We start from the raw sequence: 26,533 nt of genomic DNA, 5'->3' as shown, positions 1-26,533 counted from the left end.
CTCTAAGAAGTAGGGAGAGAACCTGGCTGGTGGGCAGCAAGCTGAGGTCCACAGGAATACAGCTGAGAGGTGCAAACTGTGTGGACCCCCATGGCTGAGAAGATCCCAGTGCAGACTGAGCTGTGGAATGGGGCTTCTGCCCAAGATGCTTCGGTGAGTGACCCCCACATGCCTCAGTCCTGGTGGGTGGGGAGAAACGACCTTTCTTGCCCCTCTCCAGGAGCTTTTGGTGGTCCTAATTGACTGCCTGAGCCACAGGCAGCGTGGATGTGGCTGCAAGCCTCCATTTCCTGGGCATCAGAGGGTTGCAAAGAGCAGGTTCAGCACCAAGAGGTCTTTGAGGTCATTTTCTGCCTCAGGCAATGCCCCTTGGATAGGAGGTACTTTCTTATGGGTGATTTGAGCCCATTTGATTTTTCCAAATGAAATTCCATCCCAGAAATATGTTCTCACACACTAGAGACTCATCTGGCGGGCCAAGAATCTCAGTGGGAGTGAAATGATGAATGTGACAGGAGGGCCAATGACTTGTGGGAATGTCGAAATGTGAGGCAAGCAAGTCCTCAGATCTGGGAAAGAGCTGGAAGGAAGAGACAGAAGTCAAGTGGCCAGCAGGTGGAGGTACAAGACATTCTCCCTCATCTGCTTAATAAATGTCCTTTGACTGGGCTGTGGGCAGGGCTTGAAACAGGAGGCCACATTGGAAGATGGAAAGGAAGCAGAATTCCATCTCTGCTTCACTCCGCCCCACTTTTCTGTCTTTACCTATTGTGGGAGGAGGAAGAGAAGAAATCCAAGGGCACCACAGCCAGAGACAAGTCCCCACCCAATAGAAAAGCCACAGACCTGTGGACTGACCTTGATTAAACCAGACAGGCCCAAAGGATCCACAATTCCTAGCCAGTTTTACAGCCACAGCAATGACGAGTTGTGCTCTCTAGACCCAACTCTGTGAAGAATGACCCCATCAACCAGAAGGGCAGTGCTCAAATGCTAAATAAGATAGGAAGTCAGCGGTGGATTTTGGGGGTACTTTCTGCCCTGAAAATTACTACCACAGCTTAGGGCAAAGAACTATCCAAACCCCACATCCTCAAATACAAATAGACCCTGAATCTTTCTGTTGCTCTGGGAACCAGTGTTCTGCCCTAACATTTGTAGGGCTTGGAAGTAAAGGTTATGGACCATTTAACCTGTATCTAGATGTTTAAAAGCTATCAAACAGCCAGGCGCTGGTGGCTTACTCCATAATCCTAGCCTCTCGGGAGGCTGAGACCTGAAGATCTTAGTTGAAAGTGTGGCTCAAGTGGTAGAGAAGCCCAGCCTTGAGCAACAAAGGCAAGTAAAAATACAAGGCCTTGAATTCAAGCCCCAGTAAGTAACTGATGCACGTGCGAGTGTGCACGCATGCGCACACACACACACAGAGAAACACAAGCTATTTAACAAGCGAAGCACCATTAAATAAAACAATTTCTCTCTTTTGACCTTGATCACTGCCCCCACTGGCACATAGGAATAAATGCAGAAAATCGAAAGCTTCTTGGTAGCGGTTAGAAAGTGGTAGCATGAGATAGCGGAAGGCATAAGGGAGCCAGCTTCTAGGCAATGCCATAACCCGTCCCATCCCTGCCTAGCCTCCATTCCACTCCATCTACTCTGCAAGAAAGCCACACAGTCCTGTGATCACCCCAGCCCACCACATTTAGACCATGCCCACCACAGACAGATGTCGTTTGTTGATTATCAATCAGGGCTCTAGAAGCTGGGTCTGGGAGAATCTGAATACCAGCCCTGGGAAGGGAACTGAGGCAGTTGCACAGGACTCTGGCCTTGGGTACTTAGAGAGCTAGGGGCCCAGTGGGCCACAGACTCCTCTCACTCTGGATAAGGGTAGGCTCAGCGGAGGACAAGAGAGTCCTGAGCTTCAGAGCTGAGTTACATGGGGCCTTGTTGGAGTATCTCAGTAAAGGTCCAGAAGTGTCCCCTCAGCCAGGAACAAAGCCTGCATTATCCCTGTCAGCCACAAGTCCCCAGCACAGCCATTCTCTCTCCAAGCACAAGCTCCTCATCTCAGAACAAGCTACTTGTGCTCTGTGCTCTCTGATTGCCTTCTTGCCTTTGCTCTGACTCAGGAATTTGATCAGAAGTTAATACAAGGAGAAATTACAATGTAGCCCAGCAGGCGCTGAGCTGGTTACCTACAAATAAAACTGCTTTTGCTTTTTTGGGTGTCACCTGTCAGAAATTCAAATGATGTTCTGACATTCATACTGATTAAAATGTCAGCGGAATAGATATTTAAGTATTTGAAAAATACAGGGAGTGTGTCAAAACCTCAGGAAGAGTCTAACAAATCTATCCTGGGAGCCAAGGGAAATACTTCTAAATGAAACAGAAGTGGTCCCCAATCCAGGCAGGAATTTTTTTTCCTCCTAAAGCCAAGCTCCCCATGTAGCAACCTGAAAACCAGTCCTATGGCAGTTGGGGTCCAGCGGGGAGAGACTGGAGTGAACCCTGGAGCAAGGAGTCAGGAACCTCTCAACTTTTTACCTGTCTTCCTTCTTGGCGCTCTATCCCTATGCCCCAATGCCCTCCCCGACTCAAAGCAATGAACTAGAGGTCAGCTGGGCTTGAGGTCATTTGCACATGGGACTCTGAACTCCCAATGTTGGGACTTCCTTCCTCAGTGCAACATTCTGTCTGTCATCCAATCTGGGTTTGGGACAGCCAAAGGAAGTTAATTCATATCTGATGCCAATTGACTTAGATGCTTGCTTTAAAAACAGTAAGGCAGGGCTGGGCCTGGGTGGCACAATCTGTAATCCCAGACACTTGGGAGGCAGAGAGAAAGGAGAATTTACAGTCCCTGGCCAGGCTCAGGCATAAACTCAATACTCAATTTGAAAAGCCAACTAAAGCAAACGGGGCTAGGGGTCATGGTAAAGCACTTGCCCAACAAGCATGATCCCCTAATTTTGAACCAAAGTACTACAGAGAGAGAGAGAGAGATAGACAGACAGACAGACAGACAAAGACAGACAGACAGACAGACAGTGAGTCAGAGACAGAGAGCCAGTGAGACAGAGAAAAGAGAAGAGAGGAGAGGATGCATATTGAGTGAATCCTTGAACTTTTGATAGCATTTCTGTAGTTTAACACAATGAACTGGAAAAACTAGGTCAAATGTGTGGTAGGGAGGGAAGTGGTGAGGAGAGAGTCACAGGGCTAACCCAGAATCCAGCAGGTACAGAGCCTTGATCCCCCGACAGGGACTCTGGTCTCCATCTCAGAGGGCACAGATCCTCTCACCTCCGTTGCCCTCACTCTCCCCTGTTGCTTTGGAGTATTAGCACATGGCCATCCGCGTGGGAGGAAACCTCTGTTGCTCTATTCATACGTTTACCCTCTCACACTGAAAACATATTGTGAAATATTTCAAACCAATCCGTTTATTCCCATCTCCCATGTGCTCACCACTAATTCCCCATAGCTTTAAGCCTGCTCACCCTCACTCCACCTACTCTCCTCCCCATCTCTCTTCCTCAGAGATAATTCCTCTCCTGAACTGAGTGTTAGCTTCTCTATATTTTCACTACACAATATTTTTCGAATATTTTTATTATCTTCAAGTAGTGGCACATAGGTGTTGCCATTCAACAAAGCAGTTTATAAATAGAGTGTGTCTTGATCAGCGTCATCCCTTCCAACATTCTCACCCTTCCCTCCCACCGCACCTCTTCACTCAGCTTTTTTAATTTTTACGATATGTATTCATTTTTTTGCCATTTAGCAAAGCAGCTCATGTATAAAATGTATCTTAATATGTGTCATCCATCAACATCTTCACCCCGCTGTGACCTACTCCTTCCCTTGTTTTTCTCAATCCTGTGGTATATGCAATGAACGCTTGCCTGAATTCTCCTCTGTTCTAACTCTCTCCTCTTGCCCTCCCTCCCCCTCAAGGACTCATTTCCTGGTACTTATTTTGTTGAGGGTTTTGGTTTTTTTGTTTTTGTTCATTTGTTTGTTTGTGTCTGTCGTGGGGCTTGAACTCTGGGCCTGGGCTCTGTCCCTCAGCTCTTCAGCTCAAGGCTAGTGCTCTACCACTTGAGCCACAGCATCACTTTCAGTTTTCTGGTGGTTTGCTGGAGATAAGAGTCTCACGGAATTTCTTGCCGGGGCTGGCTTTGTGCTGCAATCTTCAGATTTCAGCCTCCTGAGTAGCTAGGATTACAGGCATGAGCCACCAGTGCCTGGATGTTTTGTTGAGTTTTAGCTTGATATTTCTAAAGAATTACACTATTAGTGTTCTCCATAGAGTCTATTATACTTCAGTATCCCCTTTCTTACCATTTAGTATGTTTTCTTGTAGATTTATAGGCATATTCTAGCTACCACAAATGAGGGAAACTATGCAACCTGTGTTTCCTTGGGTCTGACTTACTTCATTTAATGTAATTTTTTCCAAGTCTTCCCATTTCCTTATGACTGGTACAATATCATTCTTTCTGATAGATAAGAAGAATTCTATTTTATACATATACTATACTACATTTTTTTGACCAATTCATCCATTGAGGGGCATCTGGGCTGATTCCATATTTTGGCTATGGTAAATAATGCTACAGTGAACATGGTTGTGCTAGTGGCTTTACTGTATCCTAATCTGTGCTCTTTTGGATAAATGTTCACTTCACTGGAAAATTTTAGTGATGGTTCCAACATTCAACCATATAAGTAGCTTTAGTGTGCTGTTTTTCTACACTCTCTAGAGCTCTGCTGGTTGCTCATTGGAGACAGATGATCACCTGTATTTAACTGCCTCTAACCACCCCCCTCCCCCTCAAAAATCTGGAATGTTCTTTCCAAGGCTCTCTTCCTGAACCATTAGTGCAGAGACGTTGGATGTTATTTTCCCTCTAAACCATACATGGATCAGTGTACACATGGGTATTGTGTAGCCCCAGATGCTTACCATGAGCACTCTCATGCTGTCCTAATGCCTGTCTTACTAAAATTTAAGCTTTCTCAAAGATAGTCTTTTTCACTGTTGCATCACAGACTCTGAGCTGCAGCTGTAGGCTCTCAAGTCAGTGTTTGTTGCCTGCTTGACTGAAGAACCATCAGATCTGCTGGCAGTTAATACCACTCCAAGTTACCTACTATGAAACATAAATGTGTCAAATTTCAAATATATCACTGGGGCCTGGATGTAGCTCAGAGCTAGAGCGCTTGCCTAGCATGAGCAAGGCCATGGGTTTGATCTTCAATTCTGTAAAAACTAAAAACAAAGATTCTGCCACTTCCTTAGCTGTAGTGACCACTAGAGAACAGTGGTCACTCCAGGTAAGGAAAGCGAGGAGGAAAGGGCATGAAAGGAGGTCAGATATTGGGCATCGAAATGTAGATAGGAGAAATAAGTTCTATCTTTCTACAGTACAGCAAGGTGTCCATAGTTTACAACAGTCTAGGGCATAGTTATAAAGAGCCAGGAGAGAAGAGTTCAGAGGTTCCCAATACAAAGAAATGATTAGGGCAATAAAAGTAATAATTAGGCTGGGCGCCGATGGCTCACGCCTGTAATCCTAGCTACTCAAGAGGTTGAGATCTGAGGATTGCAGTTCAAAGCCAGCCAGGCAAAAAAGTCTGTGAGACTCTTATCTCCAATTAACCACCAGAAACCCAGAAGTGGTTCTGTGGTTCAAGTGGTGGAGTGCTAGCCTTGAGCTGAAGAGCACAGGGACAGTGCCCAAACCCAGAGTTCAAACTCCATGACCAACAAAAAAAGAGTAATACTTAGCTTTATTTAATCATTATTATGTAATATGCTGTATATTATATTTATATGTTATATATGATATTTTAAGCATCTATATGTTCAGATTATATATAAAATGATTGCTTTGTACCTATACTTATGTACAATGTAAAAATTAGATATTAAATAAAATGCACAAGTATACCACTATTTCAGCAAGAACAACCATATGATATGGTGATGGTGACAGTGATAGTCGTGGTGATGGTGTTGGTGATGGTAGTGATAATGTGGTAGAGTTGAGAATAGAGATTGCCTCTGAACTGGCCCAAGGTGTCTTCAATACCTCTGTTGCACAAAATTCCTCATTAACGTCAGATAAGGGAAAATGCCTACAAGAATCCAATGTATGTCCTACAAAATTAAGCAGAGTGAGAGAAGAGGTGGGTGGGGAGGGATGGATGAGAATGTTACAAAGGGCAACAATGTTGAGGATATAGTGTATTCATAAACTGGTTAAACGGCAACTCCTTTGTACAACTACTTAAAGATAATAATAAAAATATTATTTTTTTAAAAAGTTAGCTACAAGCCAGGCTCTGGTGGCTCATGCCTGTAATCTAAGCTATTCAAGAGGCTGAGATCTGCGAATCATGGTTCAAAGCAAGCCCAGGCAGGAAAGTCCAGAGACTCTTACCTCCAATGAAATACTCAGAAAAAGCCTGAAGTAGTACTCTGGCCAAGTGGTCAAGCACTAGCTTGGAGCACAAAGAGGCGCAGGGACAGCACCCAGGCCCTGAATCCAAGCCCCAGGACTGACCAACCTACCAACAAACAAAATCAGATACAACGCTCCTTGGAAAGGCATCTTGACAGGTTGAGTATTAACTTGCTGCTAGCTGTTACCCTTTCATGTGCAATGTCTATTTGGCATTAGGAGATATTATTAAGCCGTTTGATGGAATGGGAAAGTTGAAGGTTACGTTTACCTGCTCACAGCTTAGGTCTTCCCACTCAGCTCTTCCCATGTGGAGTCTGGGTGTCACTCATCCTCAGCTGCTTGGGTTCTGGCCCACAGGCCCTCAGCTAGGATTCTCCAGGGATGGAGCAGTCCTAGGAGAATCCCAACATCTCCTGAGGGAGGGGTAGATGTGCTCTTCTCACCGCTCCCATTTCCTCACTGCCCTGCTCCAGCCCATCTCCTGCCAACCTGGGATCTCAAGCAGATAGTAAGCCACTGCTCTCTCTTCTGGGGTCTCCTTCCTTCTTTGCCTGCATCCTCAGTGGTTTCACCTGCCATGTCTCCCAGCAGGTCCTCCAGGATAGCTTGTTCTCCTCTGAAAGTGACAACAGCCTGTACTTCACCTACAGTGGCCAGTCCAACACGCTGGAGGTCAGAGACCTCACCTACCAGGTAGGGGCCTACACTCTCACAAGAATTCCTCGAGGGGCTGGGAAGGTAGCTCAGTGGTAGAGTGCTTGCCTTGCATGCATGAGGCCCTGGGTTCGATTCCTCACCACCACATAAGCAAAAAGAAAAAAAGCCGGAAGTGGCGCTGTGGCTCAAGAGGTAGAGTGCTAGCCTTGAGCTGAAGAGCTGAGGGACAGCACCCAGGCCCAGAGTTCAGGCCCCACGACTGGACCCCAAAAAAAAAACAAAAACAAAAAAAAAAAAAGAATTCCTCGAGGAGGAGTGTGAGCACTGCTCATAGACTATCTATCCTGCCCTGGGATGGAGGGTGCAGGCTTCGTGTGTCAAGTAGAAGCCTCACAGAGATATCCTTCCTCACCAGTGCACACACAGCTGAAGAGGCATGGAGAAGCCTCAGGCTCCTTATGGAAACCAAGTGTGAGAGCCCATCGGGGTAGTCTTTGGAACTCCAGAGTTTGAAATAATTTTAGACAAAGTTACAAAAATAATAGTGTTCCCATAGACCCTTTACTCAGTTTCCCCTAAGGTTAATAGTTTGCATAGCAGAGAATAATTACCCACATTAGGAAATTAGCAATGGGCTCGTGCTTCTGGCTCATGCTTGTAATCTTAGCTACTTGGGAGGCTGAGATCTGAAGATTGATGGTCAAAGCAAGCCCAGGCAGAAAGCTATGGGACTCTTACCTCCCATTAACCAGCTGGCATTGTTCAAGTGGTAGTGTACTATTCATGAGCAAAAAAAACCTGAATGAGAATGCAAGACCCTGAGTTCAAGCCCTAGTACTGGCACAAAAAAAGAAGAAAGGTAATGAAGGAGGGAGGAATGAAGGAAGGTAGCAAGGAAAGAAAGACGGAAGGAAGGAGATACAATTCTAATAACTAAAGTTCATACATTTTTATTTGACAAAAGTTAGATCTATATGATCTAAAAAGAAATCAAAGTATAGACTTTATTTAGATTTCATGCATTTATGTATCTCCATGTATATATATATATATATTTGTTTATTTTTATTTGTCGGTCGTGGAGCTTGAACTCTGGGCTTGGGTGCTGTCCCTCAGCTCTTCAGCTCAAGGCAAGCGCTCTACCACTTGAGCCACAGCACCACTTCTGGTCTTCTGGTGGTTAATTGGAGATAGTCTCATGGACTTTCCTGCCCGGACTGGCTTTGAACCGTGATCCTCAGATCTCAGCCTCCTGAGTAGCTAGGATTACAGGCATGAGCCACCAGTGCCCAGCAATGTATCTATATTTATATTGACAAATGTCCTGTCCCTGAAGCTAATAAGACACCGTGAACAACTGCCCGGACAACCATTGGCCTTTCAGGAGTTTTCAGAAACACTTGCATCAAAATCAACAACCCTTATTACTCCCCTTTCCCAAGGCAGAATGCACATGCTCCCTAGGTAAGGCCCTGGATGGAGCCAGAGAGGTCCCAATCTGGCCCACTCACTCACACCTGTGGGTATGTTAGAACAACCTAATCCTTCTCTTTGCTGCCACTTATTATCTGTGTAAGCTCAAGTAAATTACTTCACTGCTCTGAACCTCATCTGTAAAACAGTACAGTAACACCTATGGTACAAATTTGCAGTGCAACTGAAAGGGCTAATGATGGAAGCAATGGACACAATGTCTTGCACATCGTAATCACCTGAGAAGTTATTTTATTTTCCCTTATTCTACATGCTCTCCCATCTCCTTCCCAATCTAGACCAGAAACAGCAGTTTCAGGTTCTCAACAGGGTGGGGTCCCACCTCTGTGCTAGTAGAATCTGGGTAGAGGTATGCCTGAGGATACCCACAGAGGGATATCTCCTATGGGAAGGGCCACACAGAGCACAGGGAAGTTGAACATGAGTTTCTGACACCCTCTTAGCTATTCAGCTCTCTGAAGAACTCTCTGGTACCTTTCCCTACAGGTGGACATGGCCTCCCAGGTGCCTTGGTTTGAGCAGCTGGCTCAGTTCAAAATACCTTGGATGTCTCAAAAGAGCAAAGACTCTTGTGAGCTGGGCATCCAGAACCTGAGCTTCAAAGTGAGAAGTGGACAGATGCTGGCCATCATAGGGAGCTCAGGTACCATGAAGGCAAATAGTGGGGCCGTGGCTTCTCGCTCCTTTGGACACATGGATGCTGCTTATTGAACTCTACTATCTAGTATACCAATGTGGCAGAGTGGCTGAGGGCACAGGCACAGGTTAGAGAGACCTGGGCTCAAGGGCCAGCCCTTCTGTTCACTGGCTCACAGCTGTTGCTATGTAGGGGATCACAAGTGTCTCTTGTTCACCTGAAGCTGACTGATGATCTTGTCTCAGGGCAGATATTAACCAAAGACAGATGCTGTGGCTGCAGCTTTGGGACATAATGTTCTCTCCAGGGCCTCCACCAGCCACAAGGGCACCCTCTCAGGACATTCCCTCCACAGCCAGAGTCAGGTCATGGTCAGACAATGACTAGGCAAAGCCCCGCCACAGCTCTCCCCCTCCATACCAGAGTACAACCTTCAACCACCAGCATAGAACTGGCCTTAAACCTTGGAGCATTTCAGTCACTTGTGCAGGCTAAATTTTAAACTATAGAACAATACAGCTAATGGGGAACTTGAAGGACAGAGTTCTGCTTCTCTGCATACCAGTATGGAAATCAACTGATCGGTCAATCTATCTATCATCTATCTATTTACCTACCTACCTGCCTACCGATCTGGTAGTAACTGGTGTTTGAACTCAGTGCTTTGCACTTGCTAGTGAGTGCTCTTCTACTTGAGCCATGCCTCCATCCCAACAGTTGGGAAGCATTTTTAGAGGAAGATTTTCAAATGATCTATTCTTTGATACTTCCAGTGTGTTCTTTTGCACATGCACATGTGTGCATACAACATTCCCTTTCATTTAAATAGATGAAGACACTAAATCCAAAGATGTCAAGTGAATCTCTTAAGGACACACATTTAAAGTCGATCTAGAGCATGAACTTGATCTCTTGATACTCAGATCCAGTGTTTCTTCCTGGGACACACTTCTGCAGTGTTAAGAGAAAGCACTTTCTACTTTTTAATTAATCATTTCCAAAGACAGAGGTTACTCAATATTTTGAACAGCTGCCCCAACTTTTACACTCCTCTGATAGAGAAGTTGCTTGTTGTCTAGCCAAAGATCACATGAGTTAGGATGTGTAAATGTACTTTGTAACTGAGACAACATGCAACTCATTAAGTCCCTCCCACTATCTCTGCAATTCTGATCTAAACAAGATAAAAAATAGAAGGAGGGCAGTGTTATTTGAGTTACAGCTTCTGGTAGCTTTTTTTTTAATCTGCCTTTTCTTCTTGAATTTACCTTACCATCTAGGGAACACATGGGCTTTTAGTAAGAGTCAGCATGCTGATAACTGGTATATAAGATTCTCTAGGCAATAATAGCCCTGATTTGTGATTAAGGAAAGTGAAGTTCAGAGAGGCTGAACAGGAATTATATTGAATAATATTATGGTTCAGTGAGGCTTGGCTTCACCTTCATGTTTACTTGATCAAAATTATTAGAACAGTTTCTCAGAATAGTTTCCCCATTATACTTCATATGACTTTTACTAGAGAGAGAGAGAGAGAGAGAGAGAGAGAGAGAGAGAGAGAGAGAGAGAACTTCCCATATTTTTTAAATAAAATTTAGCTTCTTGTGTAGAGAATCAACAATGCGAAAACTGTTTTCTGAGGAATGAATTTACTGATGGAGAAATGCCAGCTACTTTATAAAGGCCTTGAATACCTATGGAGTTTGTTTCCAGGTTCCAAGTCTTCTAAATGCATTAGACACCCACCCTCTGCTGCAAAGTCTACCCATACATCTCAAAAGCTTTGCTTCAGAAATGTACCCTTCCCATGTGGGATCCCATGGCAAAGTCCCTCACATACTCAGAGACCAGAACCAATGTCTGAGGCCGAGTAGGTAACAGGGCTGAGGTCTCTAAACCCTGGTTCCCTTTCCTGGCAGTTTTGCTGCCCCTTAATTCACAGGAGGCCTATATGAGGTGCACCCAGATGGCAAGGTGTAAGACTGCTTTTACTCCGAGCCTCTGGGCAGTTAAGCAGGAGGATCACGTGACTTTTGGATTTTGCAATTGGCGGTGGCCAGGAGAACTTATCACATGTCTATTGTTATCAAGAGAACAAAAAACCAAACAGAAATCCTCCTAAAAAAGGTTTGATATTCATGGAAAAGAAGCTAACACCTCACCTGGATGGATCTTTTTCCCCATTCCAAAGCTTGAGCCCAATTCACATTCTCAGTTGGGATGGCTGTTGAGAAGGAGCCTTATGGAATACTTTTGGAAACTAGATTCTGTATGATGCAAATCAGTAGTAACTGATACATCATTCAGAAATAGCGGGTGGTGTTAATTTGAGCATCAAGGATTGTCCTTCCTTTAAGTAAAAAGGAAAATAAAAGGTACTACTGCTAAAAATAAGAGAAAAGATGTAGGTACATTCAGAACCTAGAATCCATGTGTCCCTTGTGCTTTTAAAAAAATCATTTCTACATCTCAGTGGTGGTTTTTCTTCCTTATTTCACAAAATAGGTTCTGTTTTTGCATTTTTAAAAGACACCCTATGTCTGTTCCAAATTAGTTGTTCCCACAAAGCCAGCTTTCTGAGGATGGATGATGAGAAGTTTCTGGCACCTCTGTGGCAAATAGTGGCAAAACTTCACAATGCTATCAGCCCAGGGCTTGCTGCTGGGGTGGTTGGGGGCGGGGGAGGGAACAAGCCCTCCAGGCACAACAGATGTGTGGTAGTCAGGCCTCCATCCTTCTACTGTCCTGCAGCCTATGGTTGACTTGGCCTGAAGTGTATCAGCGAGTTCTCAAGCCCCCAACAGGCACAAGTTGGCTTTAGACAAAAGACCTGAAGCTCCACATGCTGGGTAGGATCTTAGGAACAGTCTATGGTCCCCAATGCTTGGTCCTTTGTGCAAAGATAGAGCAGTCTGGATGCTGGAGAATAGATAAGAAGTGCGGGCTGCTGAGTGGCCCTGACGCAGCTGTGTCCTCAGCCATGTCTCTGGGCCTTTGCAGGCTGTGGGAGAGCCTCATTGCTAGACGTGATCACAGGCCGAGACCATGGTGGCAAGATGAAGTCGGGCCAAATCTGGATCAATGGGAAGCCCAGCACGCGTCAGCTGGTGCGGAAGAGCGTGGCCCACGTGCGCCAGCATGACCAGCTGCTCCCCAATCTGACAGTCAGGGAGACCCTGGCCTTTGTGGCCCAGATGCGGCTGCCCAGGACCTTCTCCCAGGCCCAGCGTGACAAAAGGGTAACTAACGGACTTGGTGGTGGGTAGGTTGAGTCTGAACACCACCACTCAGCATCCGGGAAACTATCTTGCCCCAGTGGGTTCCTTTTGGGGTGCTTATCAAATGTGTGATGAGTGTGTGTGGATTTGTGAGCGTGTTTGCTGGAGCTCCCATGGGCAGGAGGTCTGTGGCCTGCATAGTGATCTGCTCTGAAGCTGGGCACAGACACAGGGTAGGTGGACACGAACTGAACCAGGGAAGTCAAATGCTGGGGCCGCCTTCTTCCTGCATGCTGAGATCCCAGCGGAGTTGCAGATGCTTCCATAGCTTGAGTCCACAGCCCCTGGTGTCTCACGACTTTGCACCTCTCCTGTGTCCCCAGGTGGAGGACGTGATTGCAGAGCTGCGGCTGAGGCCCTGTGCCGACACCCGCGTGGGCAACATGTATGTGCGTGGGGTGTCTGGGGGTGAGCGCCGGAGGGTGAGCATCGGGGTGCAGCTTCTGTGGAACCCAGGTGAGGTCTGGAAGTGGAAGGGGCGAGGGGCCTGAGATGAGCAGCTGCCTGGCTCAGGCCGGCCCCGTCACCCGGCCCCTTCCTCTGTGTTGGGAAGGCATCCTCATGCTGGACGAGCCCACCTCCGGCCTCGACAGCTTCACCGCCCACAACCTGGTGAAAACCTTATCCCGGCTGGCCAAAGGCAACAGGCTGGTGCTCATCTCCGTCCACCAGCCCCGCTCCGACATCTTCAGGCTGTTTGACTTGGTTCTCCTGATGACATCCGGCACCACCGTCTACCTGGGGGCGGCGCAGCACATGATCCAGTATTTCACAGCCATCGGCTACCCCTGTCCCCGCTACAGCAACCCTGCTGACTTCTATGGTGAGCCAGCCAGGCCAGCATCCAGTGGCCTGGTACACATCACCACCACCACCCCATAATAATCCTCCCTCCCCTCCTCCCCCCCCAAAAAAAGAACACTTGATGGAAAGATTCAAGAGACAACAGCAAAGAGATGTTGGGCAGAGCAGGATGGAGAATAAGGTCAATTGAGGAAAGCGCAGCTTCTGACAAAGCCCATCCTCTGGGCCCAACAGGGTGGGAACAGACACGGAATGGAGCAGGGCTTGGGTCCCTTGTTATAAGTGTTCAGACTCTGTAGGAAACAGAATGTTTAAAGTGTTCCAGACACCAGGGAAATCTGAAGATGGTTCCTAGCAGGGAGTTGTCAGGTATGGCAGGATGGACAGACCCAGGGCAGGGACAGCCCAGGGTCTTTATGTTGGCTTTTCCCAATGAATCCTGAGGCATGAGAATTGCTCTGCTCTCCAGACTGGCTTTCTCTTGGGCCCTGAGAGCTTAGGATATTAAACTCAGGCTCACATGAGCCACTTCCTTCATTGCCAGAGAACAGTGGCTTTTTCAGGGCACCTCCTGGATAGTACCCATGGGGACTATGGCAGCGTAGAACAGCATGACTACTAAGCTGTTGACCAGCTGTGGCTGATCCCCGAGGTCACCTGGAACCTCAGGCTCTTCCCAGGATGGCAAAGTGTAGGCAGCAGCTCACCAATAAATCTGAAGCTGGGTGCTGGTGGTTCATGCCTGTAATCCTAGCTACTAAAGGAAGCTGAGATCTGAGGTTCATGGTTGGAACCAGACTGAAAGGTCTATGAGACTCTTATCTCCCATTAACTAACAAAAAGCCAGAAGTAGAAGTGTGGCTCAAGTGATAGAGTGTGAGGACTGAGTGAAAAAGCCAAGTAAGAGTGAAAGGCTCTGAGTTCAAGCCTCAGTACCAGCATGCATGCATACATCAATAAATCTAAAGATGGGCACCATTTCCTTAAAGACATACATCAGGGTTTGTAGTCCTAAGCTCCCTGTTGACCCCCCAACTCCCCTGCCAGGCCAAGGTCATCTCCATCTATGCAGATGGGAGACTGGAGCTGGAAGAGCTCAACACTTTGCCTGCTATAGCATGCTTTCCGGGGGACACAGAACTGGGACTCCACGGGTATGTGTGACTCCTGCTTCTGCAGCATCCTCAGTCACACTCCACTGCACCCCTGAAGGATGGGCTGCTCCTCTCAGGCCCCGCCTCTGCCCTTCCTCTGCACATCCTTGGTGAACTCTTAAGGAGTTCTACCCCATATGCGCATGCCATTCTGGCTTCCCGCCAGTGTGTCATTCTCAGGCCAGCATCCTCAGAGAAGGGAACAGAGGACACCTGCCAACCTGGCCAATAAAGGAGAGATTTAAAGAAAGCCTGGACCGGCACTATCAGAAGCCAAATGCCCACAATGATCTCAAACCAGCTTTTTTGTTGTTGTGATATTCTTTGGGGGCAGTATGAGCCCTTGCCTATAAATCCTGGGGCAGTCTGGGGTGCAGGAGTCACATATAGCTTGGTTTGCCACAAAGATCTGGTGTTTGGAGCTGTAGCCATGCACTGAGGAAACAAATGGTAGTCTATGAAGGCCCCTCATAGACATGATTCTTACTTGAGGTGCATAATGAACTGTCAGTCATGGGGCTTGAGCTCAGGGCCTGATTACTGTCCCTGAACTTTTTTGCTCAAGGCTAGCATTCTACCACTTGAGCCCCAGCACTGCTTCTGGCTTTTTCTGCTTATGTGGTACTGAAGAATCACACCCAGGGTTTCATGCACGCTAGGCAAGCATTCTACCCCTAAGCCACATTCCCAGCCCATAGAGTCAGGGTTTTTTATCCTGGGTTCTCTCTGTAATGAGCCAGGGTGAGGTTGGGGAGCTGGACCCAGGGCCTCTTCTGTTGATCACTTCATGATCCATCCATGTCCATCCACTGTAGACCTCTGTAGATGACATCAAGTCTGACAAGGTTGTGGGCCAGCTCCCTGCTCTGTCTCTGGCTTCATAACCACGGGGGGAGTGTCCTGGAGCTCCAGGAAACTGACCCAGGCCAGGGTGCATCACACCTGGCTTGGAATTCTCTGCTTATAGTGGACTTGACCAGCATTGACAGACACAGCCGAGAGCAGGAAGTCGCCACCATGGAGAAAGCTCAGTCGCTAGCGGCCTTGTTTCTAGAAAAAGTACGCGGCTTTGATGACTTTGTGTGGAAAGCGGACTTGAGGGAGCTGGATGCGGACACCCGTGCTGTGAGGTACGGTGGGATCGTGGCTCAGGCCGGCAAGCCTTCTTCAGCAGGTCCTGGCCATTAAGCCACATATTTCTCCATCAGCCCAACCCTGCCACAGGACGCCGACTGCTCACCTCCTCAGCCATCTGGGGCTGTACACCAATTTGCCACCCTGATCCGGTAATTGTTTCTCCCTTGTCCCTACCCCACAAACCTCACTAAATACCAGATTAAGTTTTTCCTATTAAAAGTGAATTTGAGACTTAGGTGCCAGTGGATCACACCTGTAATCCCAACTACTCAGGGGGCTGAGATCTGAGGATCATGTTTTGAAGCCAACCCAGGCAGGCAAGTTTCTAAGCCTCTTGCCTTCAATGAACAAGCAAAAAGCCAGAAGTGGGGTTGTGGCTCAAGTGGTACAGTGCCAGCCTTGAGCGAAAAGCTAAAGGAGAGTGAAAGGTCCTGAGTTTGAGCCCAGTGTTGATAGAGGGTGGGGGAGGGTGTCGGTTTGAAGGAGGAAGACAGGTAGAATTGTTTGCAAACCAGAATCCTCAGAAGCAGCGTGACCCTCAGGAGACACAGAGCAGGCCTGCTACTTTTATTCTCTAAACAAAATTAAAATAGCCTTACTGGCTAATGATCTTGGAAATAGCCTAAAGTCATTGTGAAAAAGGGAGATAATACAAGAAATTTAAACTAGCAATGGAGGAATTCCTGTCCCACCAGCCTCTGAAGAAACCAGGCTCTCATGCCAGACCTGTCTTTTCAGTGATTTCCACGGACAGAAACATTTTAATACACAGGCTGGATCCTGCTCTGCATATTATTCAGTCATCTACTTCAAAAATATGATTGAGCCGGGCCCCTTACCTGGTTAGGACTCCACCTCCACCACTCCCCTCCCAGCATTCAACATTAGCCACAGTCCTTTACCATTCCAGTCTGTGGACGGTTATTTGTTTGGGAGCCTTTGCTATGAAATACGCAATGCTGTGGCAAACATCTCAACTGTACTTTGTGGATCTGATTGATTTTTTTCTCTCAGCACAATTTCTCTAAGAATTGTCAGGCTGATACACTGATGAAAAAAGTAATAATCATTGGCCAGATATGGTAGTTATGCCTGTAATTCCAGCACACGAGAGGCTGAGACAAAGATTTTTGAGTTCAGGCAGGTCAGCCAGGGCTATATGGTGAGATCCTGTACCTTTGTACAAAGCCATCATGATTCATTTATTATCTACTGTGTACAGAAACTTTCATCCATTTTCTGATGGGATCCTCAATGTTCCTGTGAAGTAGGTGTGACCAACCCCATTCTATAAATTAGGAAAAAAAAGAGACTTCAGGCGATCACCAGGTCACAGGGCTGGGGTATGTTGCTCTTCTGACGTCTTTTTGTGTTTTGTGTTTCTTTTGTTGTTTTAAGCCGTCAGCTTTCCAATGACTTCCGAGACTTGCCAACTCTCCTCATCCACGGAGCAGAGGCCTGCCTGCTGGCTCTCATCATCGGCTTCCTCTACTATGGTCACGGGGCCACCAAGCTTTCCTTCATGGACACAACAGCCCTCTTGTTCATGATCGGAGCACTTGTCCCTTTCAATGTGATTCTGGGTGTCACCTCCAAATGTGAGTGTCGCCTGCTCTCATGACGGTGGGGCTCCAGGACAGGGGGTATCTTGGACCAAGGTCAACCTCTGTGCATCTCTGAGCACCTGGGGACAATAGCTTTACAGAATAATATCATTGTGATTGTAAAATAAATGACAGCTATTGTTTTTTTAAGTTTGCATATTAATATGCTAATGAAGGCAAATTATGGAGTCTTAGCTGTTAGTCTCTTCGCAGGATTTGTACTTGACAGACATGCACAAGCCACAGAGCCTTTCCCAAAGTCTAGACTTCCCACAGCCTCTGCATCAAGGTGGCTTCACTGTGCCTGGTTAAAAAACAAATACAACTTAAGAGCCGAGTGCCAGGGGCTCAAGTCTGTAATCCTAGCTGCTCAGGAGGCTGAGATCTGAGGATCGCAGTTTATTTAGCCCTGGCAGGAAAGTCCAAGAGACTCTTACCTCCAATAAACAAACAAAACAAACAATAACAGAAAAAAAAAAAGCCAAAAGGAGCTGTGGGCTTAAGAGTTAGAACTCTAGCCTTGAGTAAAAAAAATGCTCAGAAACAGTGCCAAGACCCTGAGTTCAAGCCCTAGGACCAGCACACACATACAAACACACATAAATGAACAACACACACATACACACACACACACACACACACACACAACTTAAGAAGTTTAGATGGTATACTTAGAGTGTTTATAAAGAGGAAGCCAAATCAGAAAACGTAGATGACCGAGTCATCGCTCCCTTCCCCTTTCTCCTTTCCAGGTCACTCGGAGAGGGCCATGCTGTACCACGAGATGGAGGATGGGCTGTACACCACTGGCCCCTACTTCTTTGCCAAGGTGACTGGCCAGGGTGGAAAGCACACGTTAGGTGAAGAAAGCTGTACAGCTTTGCCAAAATACTGCAGGAAAGTAGTGGAAACCCCAGGTGTACATGCTTGGCAATTACAGAGATGGCATTCTCTAGGAGAATCTCAAAGACTAGATATTCTTTTAACAGTCACCCAAAGGCCTGGCCTATGAACCAGGAGTGATATTTTTCTGGTGAGCAGGGACCTGTAAAGGAAGAGATGGGATTGGCTTAGCAACCTTTACCTCTCCAGAGCCCTGGAACAGGTCAGGCTGCCAGAAAGAGGAAGCTCTGAGCGAAGTTCCTACGGCCACACAACTAACTAGATCTGGGCAGGGGTGAGGGGTGGGGGGACCTGACATCAGGTCTTAGGAGAGTAGGTACCAGCTCCCATCCTGTGGAAACAGCCCTAGGCTGCCCTCTGGGGTGCAGGGAGAACAGGCTCACCTGCCGGACCTCAGCATCCTCCTACAGCGGCCAGTGTGCACCAGGAAGGAATGCTGGCATTGTGTTGGTGGAACACGTGAACATTCGATGTTATTTTTGTGCATATGCCTGTATTGGGGCTTGAACTTGGGGCTTCATGCTCTTCATTGCCTGTTTCACTCAAGGCTGGTGCTCTACCATTTGAGCCATACCTCCATTGTGGCTTTTGTTAGTGAACTGTAGATAAGAGTCTTTCTTGTGTGGGCTGGCCTTGAATCTTTATCCTCAGATCTCAACTACCTGAGTAGTTAGGATCACAAGCATGAGACACCAGCACCTGGCTTGTATGTGGTAAAATATTGACAAATGAAGGCCGTGGACCCAAGGCCTGTACTTTTGCAGATCCTAGGGGAGCTGCCTGAGCACTGCGCCTATATCAGCATCTACGGGATGACCATCTACTGGCTGACCAACCTGCGGCCAGGCATTGAGCCCTTCCTGCTGCACTTTGTACTGGTGTGGCTGGTGGTCTTCTGCTGCAGGACCATGGCTCTGGCTGCCGCCGCCATGCTGCCCACCTTCCACATGTCCTCCTTCTTCTGCAACGCTTTCTATAACTCCTTCTACCTCACCGGGGGCTTCATGATCAACTTGGACAATCTGTGGATAGGTGAGGATTTCTCCGCCTCTCCTGGCTAAGCACCTAAGATCCTCTTCATGTGGCTAGTGGAGGCTGCTTTCCTTTGAGGTAGATGTTGATCATTTAGACCCCTGGGCCCCCAAGGCTGGCAAACAGATGCCTTTTATCCTGCAGGCCATGGGCATGGTTCTATTAGAGGAGACAGGTGACCCCCTCCTCAAAGCCCTTGCAGATGCTAAGTCACCCTGACTGCATCCCCTTGGCTGAATCTCCACATGAAAGTCATCATTGGACCCTGGATTATGGACAGGGTTCACCCATGCAGCGCAAGCTTTGCCTGCTCCCTGCTGCCCCTCCTGAGCAGTTCTGCCACCTCCAGCCCATTGTACCCTCTATGGAAACCTTTCCTCACTTTCCTATCCTGTCTTCTGCCAGGCTGTGTGTGTGTGTGTGTGTGTGTGTGTGTGTGTGTGTGTGTGTGTGTGTGTGTGTGTGTGTGTGTGTGTGTGTGTGTGTGTGTGCATGCCACTACTGGGCCTTAAACTTAGGACCCCAGTGCTGTTCCTGAGCTTCTTTGCTCAAGGCTAGAGCGCTACCACTTAAGCCACAGCTCCACTTCCAGCTTTTTAGTTATTTGGTAGTTCATTGGTGCTGTCTCCCATGGACTTTCCTGCCAGGGCTGGCTTTGAACCTCAATCTTCAGATCTCAGGATCTCAGCTTCTTGAGTAGCTAGGATTACAGCAGACATAAGCCACTGGTGCCTAGCTACCCCCCCCCCCGCTTTTTTTTTAATAGTTCAGCAAGGCTTATGCAATCTCTATCACTCCACAATGCTCCAGAGTCAGGGTTGACCCAAGTCATCTCTGGTGTGGGGCTGCTGAATGCTCTGTGAAGCTGAGAACCTGCAGGAAACCCAGCTAATGACTTTCTAGAATTGCTACAGATTTCACGTGTGGGTGAAACTGTTTCTCACCCTCCCCCTGCCACCACTCCAATGCCCTTTAGGCCTCTCTCCTGGGCTAGAGCTAGCATAGCCCTCCCTCAGCAGTACCACACACACAGCAGCCAGCCGAAACCTTGGGAATAATGTGGCTTTTGCTGTCCTCAGCGCCTGCGTGGATTTCCAAGGTGTCCTTCCTCCGGTGGTGTTTCTCAGGGCTGATGAAAATAGAGTTCAGTAGGCGCCCTATCATCATGCAAGTCGGCAATGCCACCTTCACTGTCCCAGGAGATACAGTAAGTGGCAAAGGCCTTGGGTTCTAAATTAAGGAACAATCAACTGGATGCCTTGCTCATGAGCTCACTGGATGTCTGTGTCTCCAGATGCTCGACGCCATGGACCTGAACTCATACCCGCTCCACATCATCTACGTCATCGTCATGGGCATCAGCAGTGGCTTCCTGTTCCTGTACTATATGTCCTTGAGATTCATCAAACAGAAGTCAAGTCAAGACTGGTGATGCATACCCAGGCTCCTGTGCACTGGTTGGGACTTGAGCAGCTTCTTGATTGCACTCCCTGCCTCTCAAGAAGCCCCTTCCTGGTGACAATTAGGACAATGAGGATCCAGACACTCAATGACATATGCCCCATGGTGCTGCAGTGGCACAGGTCAGCCACAGGATGGCAGTAGAATAAAGACAGTTGAAAGGGAAATTGTGATCACTGGCCAGAGCTTTGAAGGTGGGGAAGGAGAAAACAGGAACTTGGTGGCATCTACAACATTGATAATTTATTTCCTTTGGAAATGTCTTTAAAAAGGCATCACAGGATAGGATGAAAGCATGTTAGGCATGAATCCAGTAGCTGGGCTCCTCAGGAATTGCTAGAACCCAGAGAGAACAATGTAATAGCTAGCAAAATGTTTAGCCTCATCCTTTATACTTTCCCCAGACGGTGAGTTAATGCCATTCTCAATATAGTGACTTAAATCAGGCCTGAGGGTGTAACTTGTGGTAGAGCATGTGCCTAACCTATACCAGAGCCTGCTGTCGATCCTCAACCCTGCAAGAAAACAAGTGACCTAATGGAGATGTGGTGTCTTCTTCCATTTGTGCCGAGTCAGGGGCTCCAAGAGCTAACGTGACCAATTGAAAAATTGATTGAGCATCTGGCTCCATGGCAGATCTGATGCAAAATAAGTTAATGTGGACACCCTCATTTATTATCAAGATAACCCTTTGCAGTAAGGGTGTCCCATTTTATAGGTGGGGACACAGAGGCACAAATTCACCTTGCCAAGGGCACATAGCTACTGTGTAGTGAAGTGATAAGGGGCTCAGAAAAGCCTTTGTGGTCTTTCAGGAGTTAGAAGTAGGCGAAACCTGAAAGGCAGCTATAACCCTAGCAACTGAGGATAGGTCTGGAAATGAGAGCTGGTAGTGGTAGTTCAAACATGCAACCATAGCTGGAGCCACCAGGGGATCAGGTTAGAGACCAGGGGCATAAAAGTGCACAAGACTCCATCTCAACCAATGGCCATTTGTGATGGCACATCTTGTTATTCCAGCTACAGGCGAAGAACAATGACTTGACTAGTGGATTCTGAGCAAGTGAGGCCAGGGAAGAGAAAGGCCAGGGCTCTAGAGCCCATGTATGGCCCAGTGTGCCTTGCTCCACACTGCAGAGGGTTGAATTTACTTGCTACTCCTAAACACATGGGTTATAGACTTTTCCTGTGAAGGGTTGGGTAGTAAATGTTTCAGGTCATCGAGTCTCCATCCTAGTTCTGCTGTTCTGCTCTTAGGACATGAAGGCAGCCCCAGACAATACTAAAGTGTAGGTGCTGTAGCTGTGAGCAGAATGACATGCCGCTGGCTGGATTTGGCTGGAGGGTATGGCTTGTAGATCTTAGCTGGAAACGATTTTGAAATTTGCATTTTAAGCTCTCCAGTTTCAAGTTATGCTATTGATGGGGGACTTTTAATTAAACCAAAAGTAATTACCTATATTGATGCAAATATTTCTTGATATGATTTTTTTTTTAATACTGCTGTTATTCCTAGAAAGATTATTGAGGACATAATCTTGCCCTGGGTTAAGCCAGTCTGTAGAAGTAGATCCTGTATTTGCTTTTTCCCCATTTTTCCCCCCAAATCTCTTGATCTCAGATTAAACAGCTCACAGCAGAGATATTGAAATTTCTGCCAAATCCAAGTGTTAATAGGCCTGGAGTCAAGGGTTCTACCTAGATTCAGACTAGTCACTTTACCATTTAGGCATAGCTGGGGCATGCATTTCCCTGGCTGGACAATCCCTGAGGCCTAGAGCATCCCACAGCCTTTGAAAAGTGAACAGGGCACAGGGCATGCTGCTGGCTGAAATGTTTACATGGAAAACACATACAATGTTCTGGCCCGAAAGACATCTTCTTTCACAAACAGTCTGATCTAGGGAATTCAAATCTCAAATCATTTGCCATCCATATTGAAAAACTGATTGGTTATCAAAAATGGTCTAGGGGTAGGGGGTATAACTCAGGTAGAATGGGTGCTTAGCAAGTGTGAGGCCTTATGTTTAAACACACACACACACACACAAGCACACCTGTGGCCTGGGTATACAGCAGTATCCTGTGTCTATGTCACCCAGTCATGGGTCCCTGTCTGAAGTGGCTCTGCAGAAGAGGCAAGCAGGAAGATGGAGACCGGCTCATTTCTTGCTGGAAGCTGGGAACAGCAGCACGTGTGGCGCTAGCAGTTAGTAATTAGGACAATACCAACCTGAAACACTTTTGAGGTGATAGGACTCACATTTATTGTTTTTTCTATCTTGTCTTTTGGTGAAATTGGAAGTATTCTTATGTCCCTAAACCACTAAAAAAATAAACATCTCTGTTTCTTGCTAAACAAACAAAATAACAAAAACACTCCAACAAGATACCCAAGTATTTCTGTAAGTTCTACTAGTGCGGACTCAGACTGATGTCTGACTTTCACAACACGTCCGGCACCTCCTCCTCTTTCTGACAGAAACAAATAGCCAAGATAATCAACTTACAGAGGAAGGGTTTGGACTCCGTTTTGGAACTGTCAAGTCCTGCTCCATCACTCCCTTGTGACAGCTTTTTTAATGTAGACACTCAAGTGTTTTGACTTGGACCTCACCCCCACTGTCCTGAGCCAGGGTAAGGGAATACAATAGTATCTCCATCTCTGAATCCTGTGTGGAGACAAGCAGGCAAGGAAGTCTCCAATGCATGCAAACTTCCCCTCTCAAAAAGAACAGAACTTGCTAAAGGGAAATACATGGCCTTGGACCCATTGGCTCCTAGACTTACAGGGTTCCCCCCACTGCCCACACCATGCTAAGCCCTTTTTCAATGGGAGAGCAATCTTCTCAGAGAGGAAAACAGACAAAAAAGCAGTACAGAATGGCAATCTCACCAAGTGCTGCCAGGGCTCAGGTTATAGGTGACCCTTGCACTAAAGACTCTAAAAATGAACTGTAGTCACCAACCATGGTCTAAACAATATGTGCAGGACAGTGTGCCAGGAGCTGGTTGAATGTGCCTGCTCTATCCAGACCTGAGGTTACTTTTCTACATGCAAAAAAGGAAAGGGTAAATGCCAGTTTGAGATTTGCTAATGGGACCACTTCCTTTATTTGTACTAAGGGCACATAACGTGAGCTTTGTAAAGGCTCAGGCCTGTAAGCAGGATGCAATTCTAATGGAAACACTCCCATGTGCAATTGTACCATACATAGCAGGGTGATACATTATGGTGATTTTGTACCTCCTGCTGTTGTTAGTTCAGCCAGACTTTGAGGAATGTTGCTTTTATTCAGACATTCTACAAATAGTTTTTTTTTTTTCAGAAAGATAAGTATCAAATGAAAATTATGCTCCAAGACAGGAGAAAGAATATACAGCATATATACTGAGAACTTAAAAAAATTGCACTGGAAATAATTTGCAATATGAAGCTTAATAATTTACTGGAACTTATGCCAGGCACTGGGTATTGGATTAAATAGAAGATTTTTTTTTTTTGTCGGTCGTGGGGCTTGAACTCTGGAAAATATTCTTAAGTGTAAGGTGCACAGAAACTAGGAACTTTCATGTTAAGTGAAAGCTATTTATTTATCCTGTAGGGGTTGAACTCAAGGTCTCACACCTCAAACCTGCTAGGCAGGTGCTCCACCACTTGAACCACTTTGCCAGCCCTATGTTGGACTTTTGGTTGTTTTGGGAAATGGAGCTAGAACTCAGGGATCTTGGGCTTTGCTTGCTTATAGCTGGTGTACTACCACTTGAGCCATGCCTCCAGCTAGTTTTTTTTTTTTTTTTTGGGGTCCCGTCGTGGGGCCTGAACTCTGGGCCTGGGCGCTGTCCCCCAGCTCTTCAGCTCAAGGCTAGCACTCTACCACTTGAGCCACAGCGCCACTTCCGGCTTTTTTCTTTTTGCTTATGTGGTGCTGAGGAATCGAACCCAGGCCCTCAGGCATGCAAGGCAAGTGCTCTACCACTGAGCCACTTTCCCAGCCCTCCAGCTAGTTTTTTACTCCTTAATTGGGGATGGAGTCCTGCAGTTCTTTTGGAGGGAGGGGGCTCAAAACTTGACCCTGCAGATCTCAGCCTCCTGAGTAGGTAGGTAAGCCACTAGCACCCAGCTTCAATGTGACTTGTCTCAGTGACATGTTCGTATAGACAGAAACCAATCTGAATCCTAGCTATGAGTTTTTGCTATGATTTGGGGCCGCAGTTTTCTCACTAGGGGTGCCTGACACAGTAGTAGGAGCTTGATGTTCTGCAGTAACCACCTACAAACCATAGAATCCACTATAGATTACTATTGTGAGCCCTAGCCAAGATTGTATTCTGTAAATTCAATCTGACAGGCAATCTGCCCTGGTGAAGGTCGGGATCAGGAACCAATAGAGGTGATATTGCCTCCGTGGGCATTCCCAAAGAGGTGAGGGTGCCAAGAACCCATGTGGAGTAGGCGCATCCAGCCTCCTGGGGTTCTAAAAGGCTCCCTTTGGCTGTTGATGCAAAAATCTAGTTATACATCCCAACTCTAAGTCTTGCAACTCTGGTCCTCAAGAGATCTCAAATGATTCCTTACCCATAAATACGATGCTCCACAAGCCATTTAATACAGAGAATTTTGGCCCTAACAGACGTCACCACAATTCATTGAGAAATGTTAAAAGTACCTTGAAATGGCTTTAAGTAGCCATGTAAATATTTGGTGATTAAAATAAAACAGCCAAGAGTTTGGAATACACTTTATTCAAAGTAATTCATTTAAATTACTTTGGCTTCTAACACATGAACATCATCTAATTATATATAATGTATTTTCTAAAAGTTTACAATGACATGCTTACTTTTTAGAATCAGCTGTTTGGCAATAATTTGAGAGTAATAAACAGCTATTATAATTTTATACTCTATAGTTCTATTTATTTCAATGTAGCCACTAGATATTTAGAAAGCACACAAGCTCATCTAGAATATACAAATACACGTTTAAGTATTTACATTCAAAATGGTACAGTGCTAACATACTAGATAAAATAGTCCTTTGTTTAAAACAAATTTTAACTATTTCCTTTGTACTCTACCAACATTTTACTATTTCATGCAAATGAAATTGTCTTTTATTTCTTCAAAGATGATTTTGAAGTGTAAATTATGCCCCAAGGTTAGGTAGCATCAATGACACTTAGCTCACCTAATTTGGGTTAGCATGGCTGTAAGAATCTAAGGCCATTGTAGACTGGTACACAGGAGAGACTCCTGGCAAACTAGGTAACAGCAAGACTGCATGTTTAAGTCCTGAACCGGGTGTGGCCACCAAAGCAAGTTCCACGACATCCTCTAGGCTGGGACATGGCTATGGCTAAACTTCTTGCTTCTGGAGGTTGAATTTCACAAACTAGAGTGGAAGCAGAAGCATGGCTTGTCCTACAATACAAACTTCTTGGTTTCCCTCCATGTAGGCACTATAGGCAGAAGGACCAGTAGGTTCCACAAGAAACGAAGGTCAACAGCAAAGTACATGTACTGCCCCATGGCAAAGTTGCACTCTTGTGCACCAAGTGAGCACTGAAATTGAATGAATCACCACCAAATTCAAATGGCCAAGGAATACAAACTGGGATGATTCCCAAAACACATCTGACATATTTGATAATCACTTCTTCCTCAAACATGTTCCATATTGAAACACAAGTACTCACAATGGGGATGCTAGTATGCATGAGGTAATTTGGGGATAACGTTTAGTTTAAAATTTTGATTACAAAACAAGATTTTACCTCTTCACGTATAAAATCACCTATTTTATAGCATATGATTCTAAAGTAACAAATCTTATGTAGGGCGTAGCTTGTACTAATAAAATCCTAAAACCAAATGAAAGGCAATGAAT

General features: G+C 46.3%; 1 protein-coding gene across 2 annotated transcripts; it reads left to right on the top strand.

The window, feature by feature from the left end:
• The first annotated feature begins 47 nt into the window (after positions 1–47).
• Abcg8 (ATP binding cassette subfamily G member 8) lies at positions 48–21,088 on the top strand. 2 transcript variants are annotated; one of them, XM_042675505.1, is made up of 13 exons: positions 48–153; positions 7,074–7,175; positions 9,120–9,276; positions 12,271–12,509; positions 12,872–13,004; positions 13,102–13,371; positions 15,474–15,636; positions 15,715–15,792; positions 17,042–17,241; positions 18,000–18,076; positions 18,915–19,182; positions 20,262–20,389; positions 20,477–21,088. In XM_042675505.1, the coding sequence occupies exons 1-13, from the start codon at positions 91–93 to the stop codon at positions 20,612–20,614; spliced, it is 2,016 nt and encodes a 671-aa protein (XP_042531439.1). In that variant the 5' UTR covers positions 48–90; the 3' UTR covers positions 20,615–21,088. The 2 variants fall into 2 exon arrangements, with proteins under 2 accessions (XP_042531439.1, XP_042531438.1); XM_042675504.1 differs by having other exon boundaries at positions 7,071–7,175.
• The last annotated feature ends 5,445 nt before the right edge of the window (positions 21,089–26,533 follow it).

Source organism: Dipodomys spectabilis, unplaced genomic scaffold (assembly GCF_019054845.1).
Source record: "Dipodomys spectabilis isolate Male_0828 unplaced genomic scaffold, ASM1905484v1 ptg000026l, whole genome shotgun sequence".
Classification (NCBI taxonomy): domain Eukaryota; kingdom Metazoa; phylum Chordata; class Mammalia; order Rodentia; family Heteromyidae; genus Dipodomys; species Dipodomys spectabilis.
The sequence above is the reverse complement of the archived record's forward strand: the minus strand, read 5'-3'. Positions and strand labels throughout refer to the sequence as shown.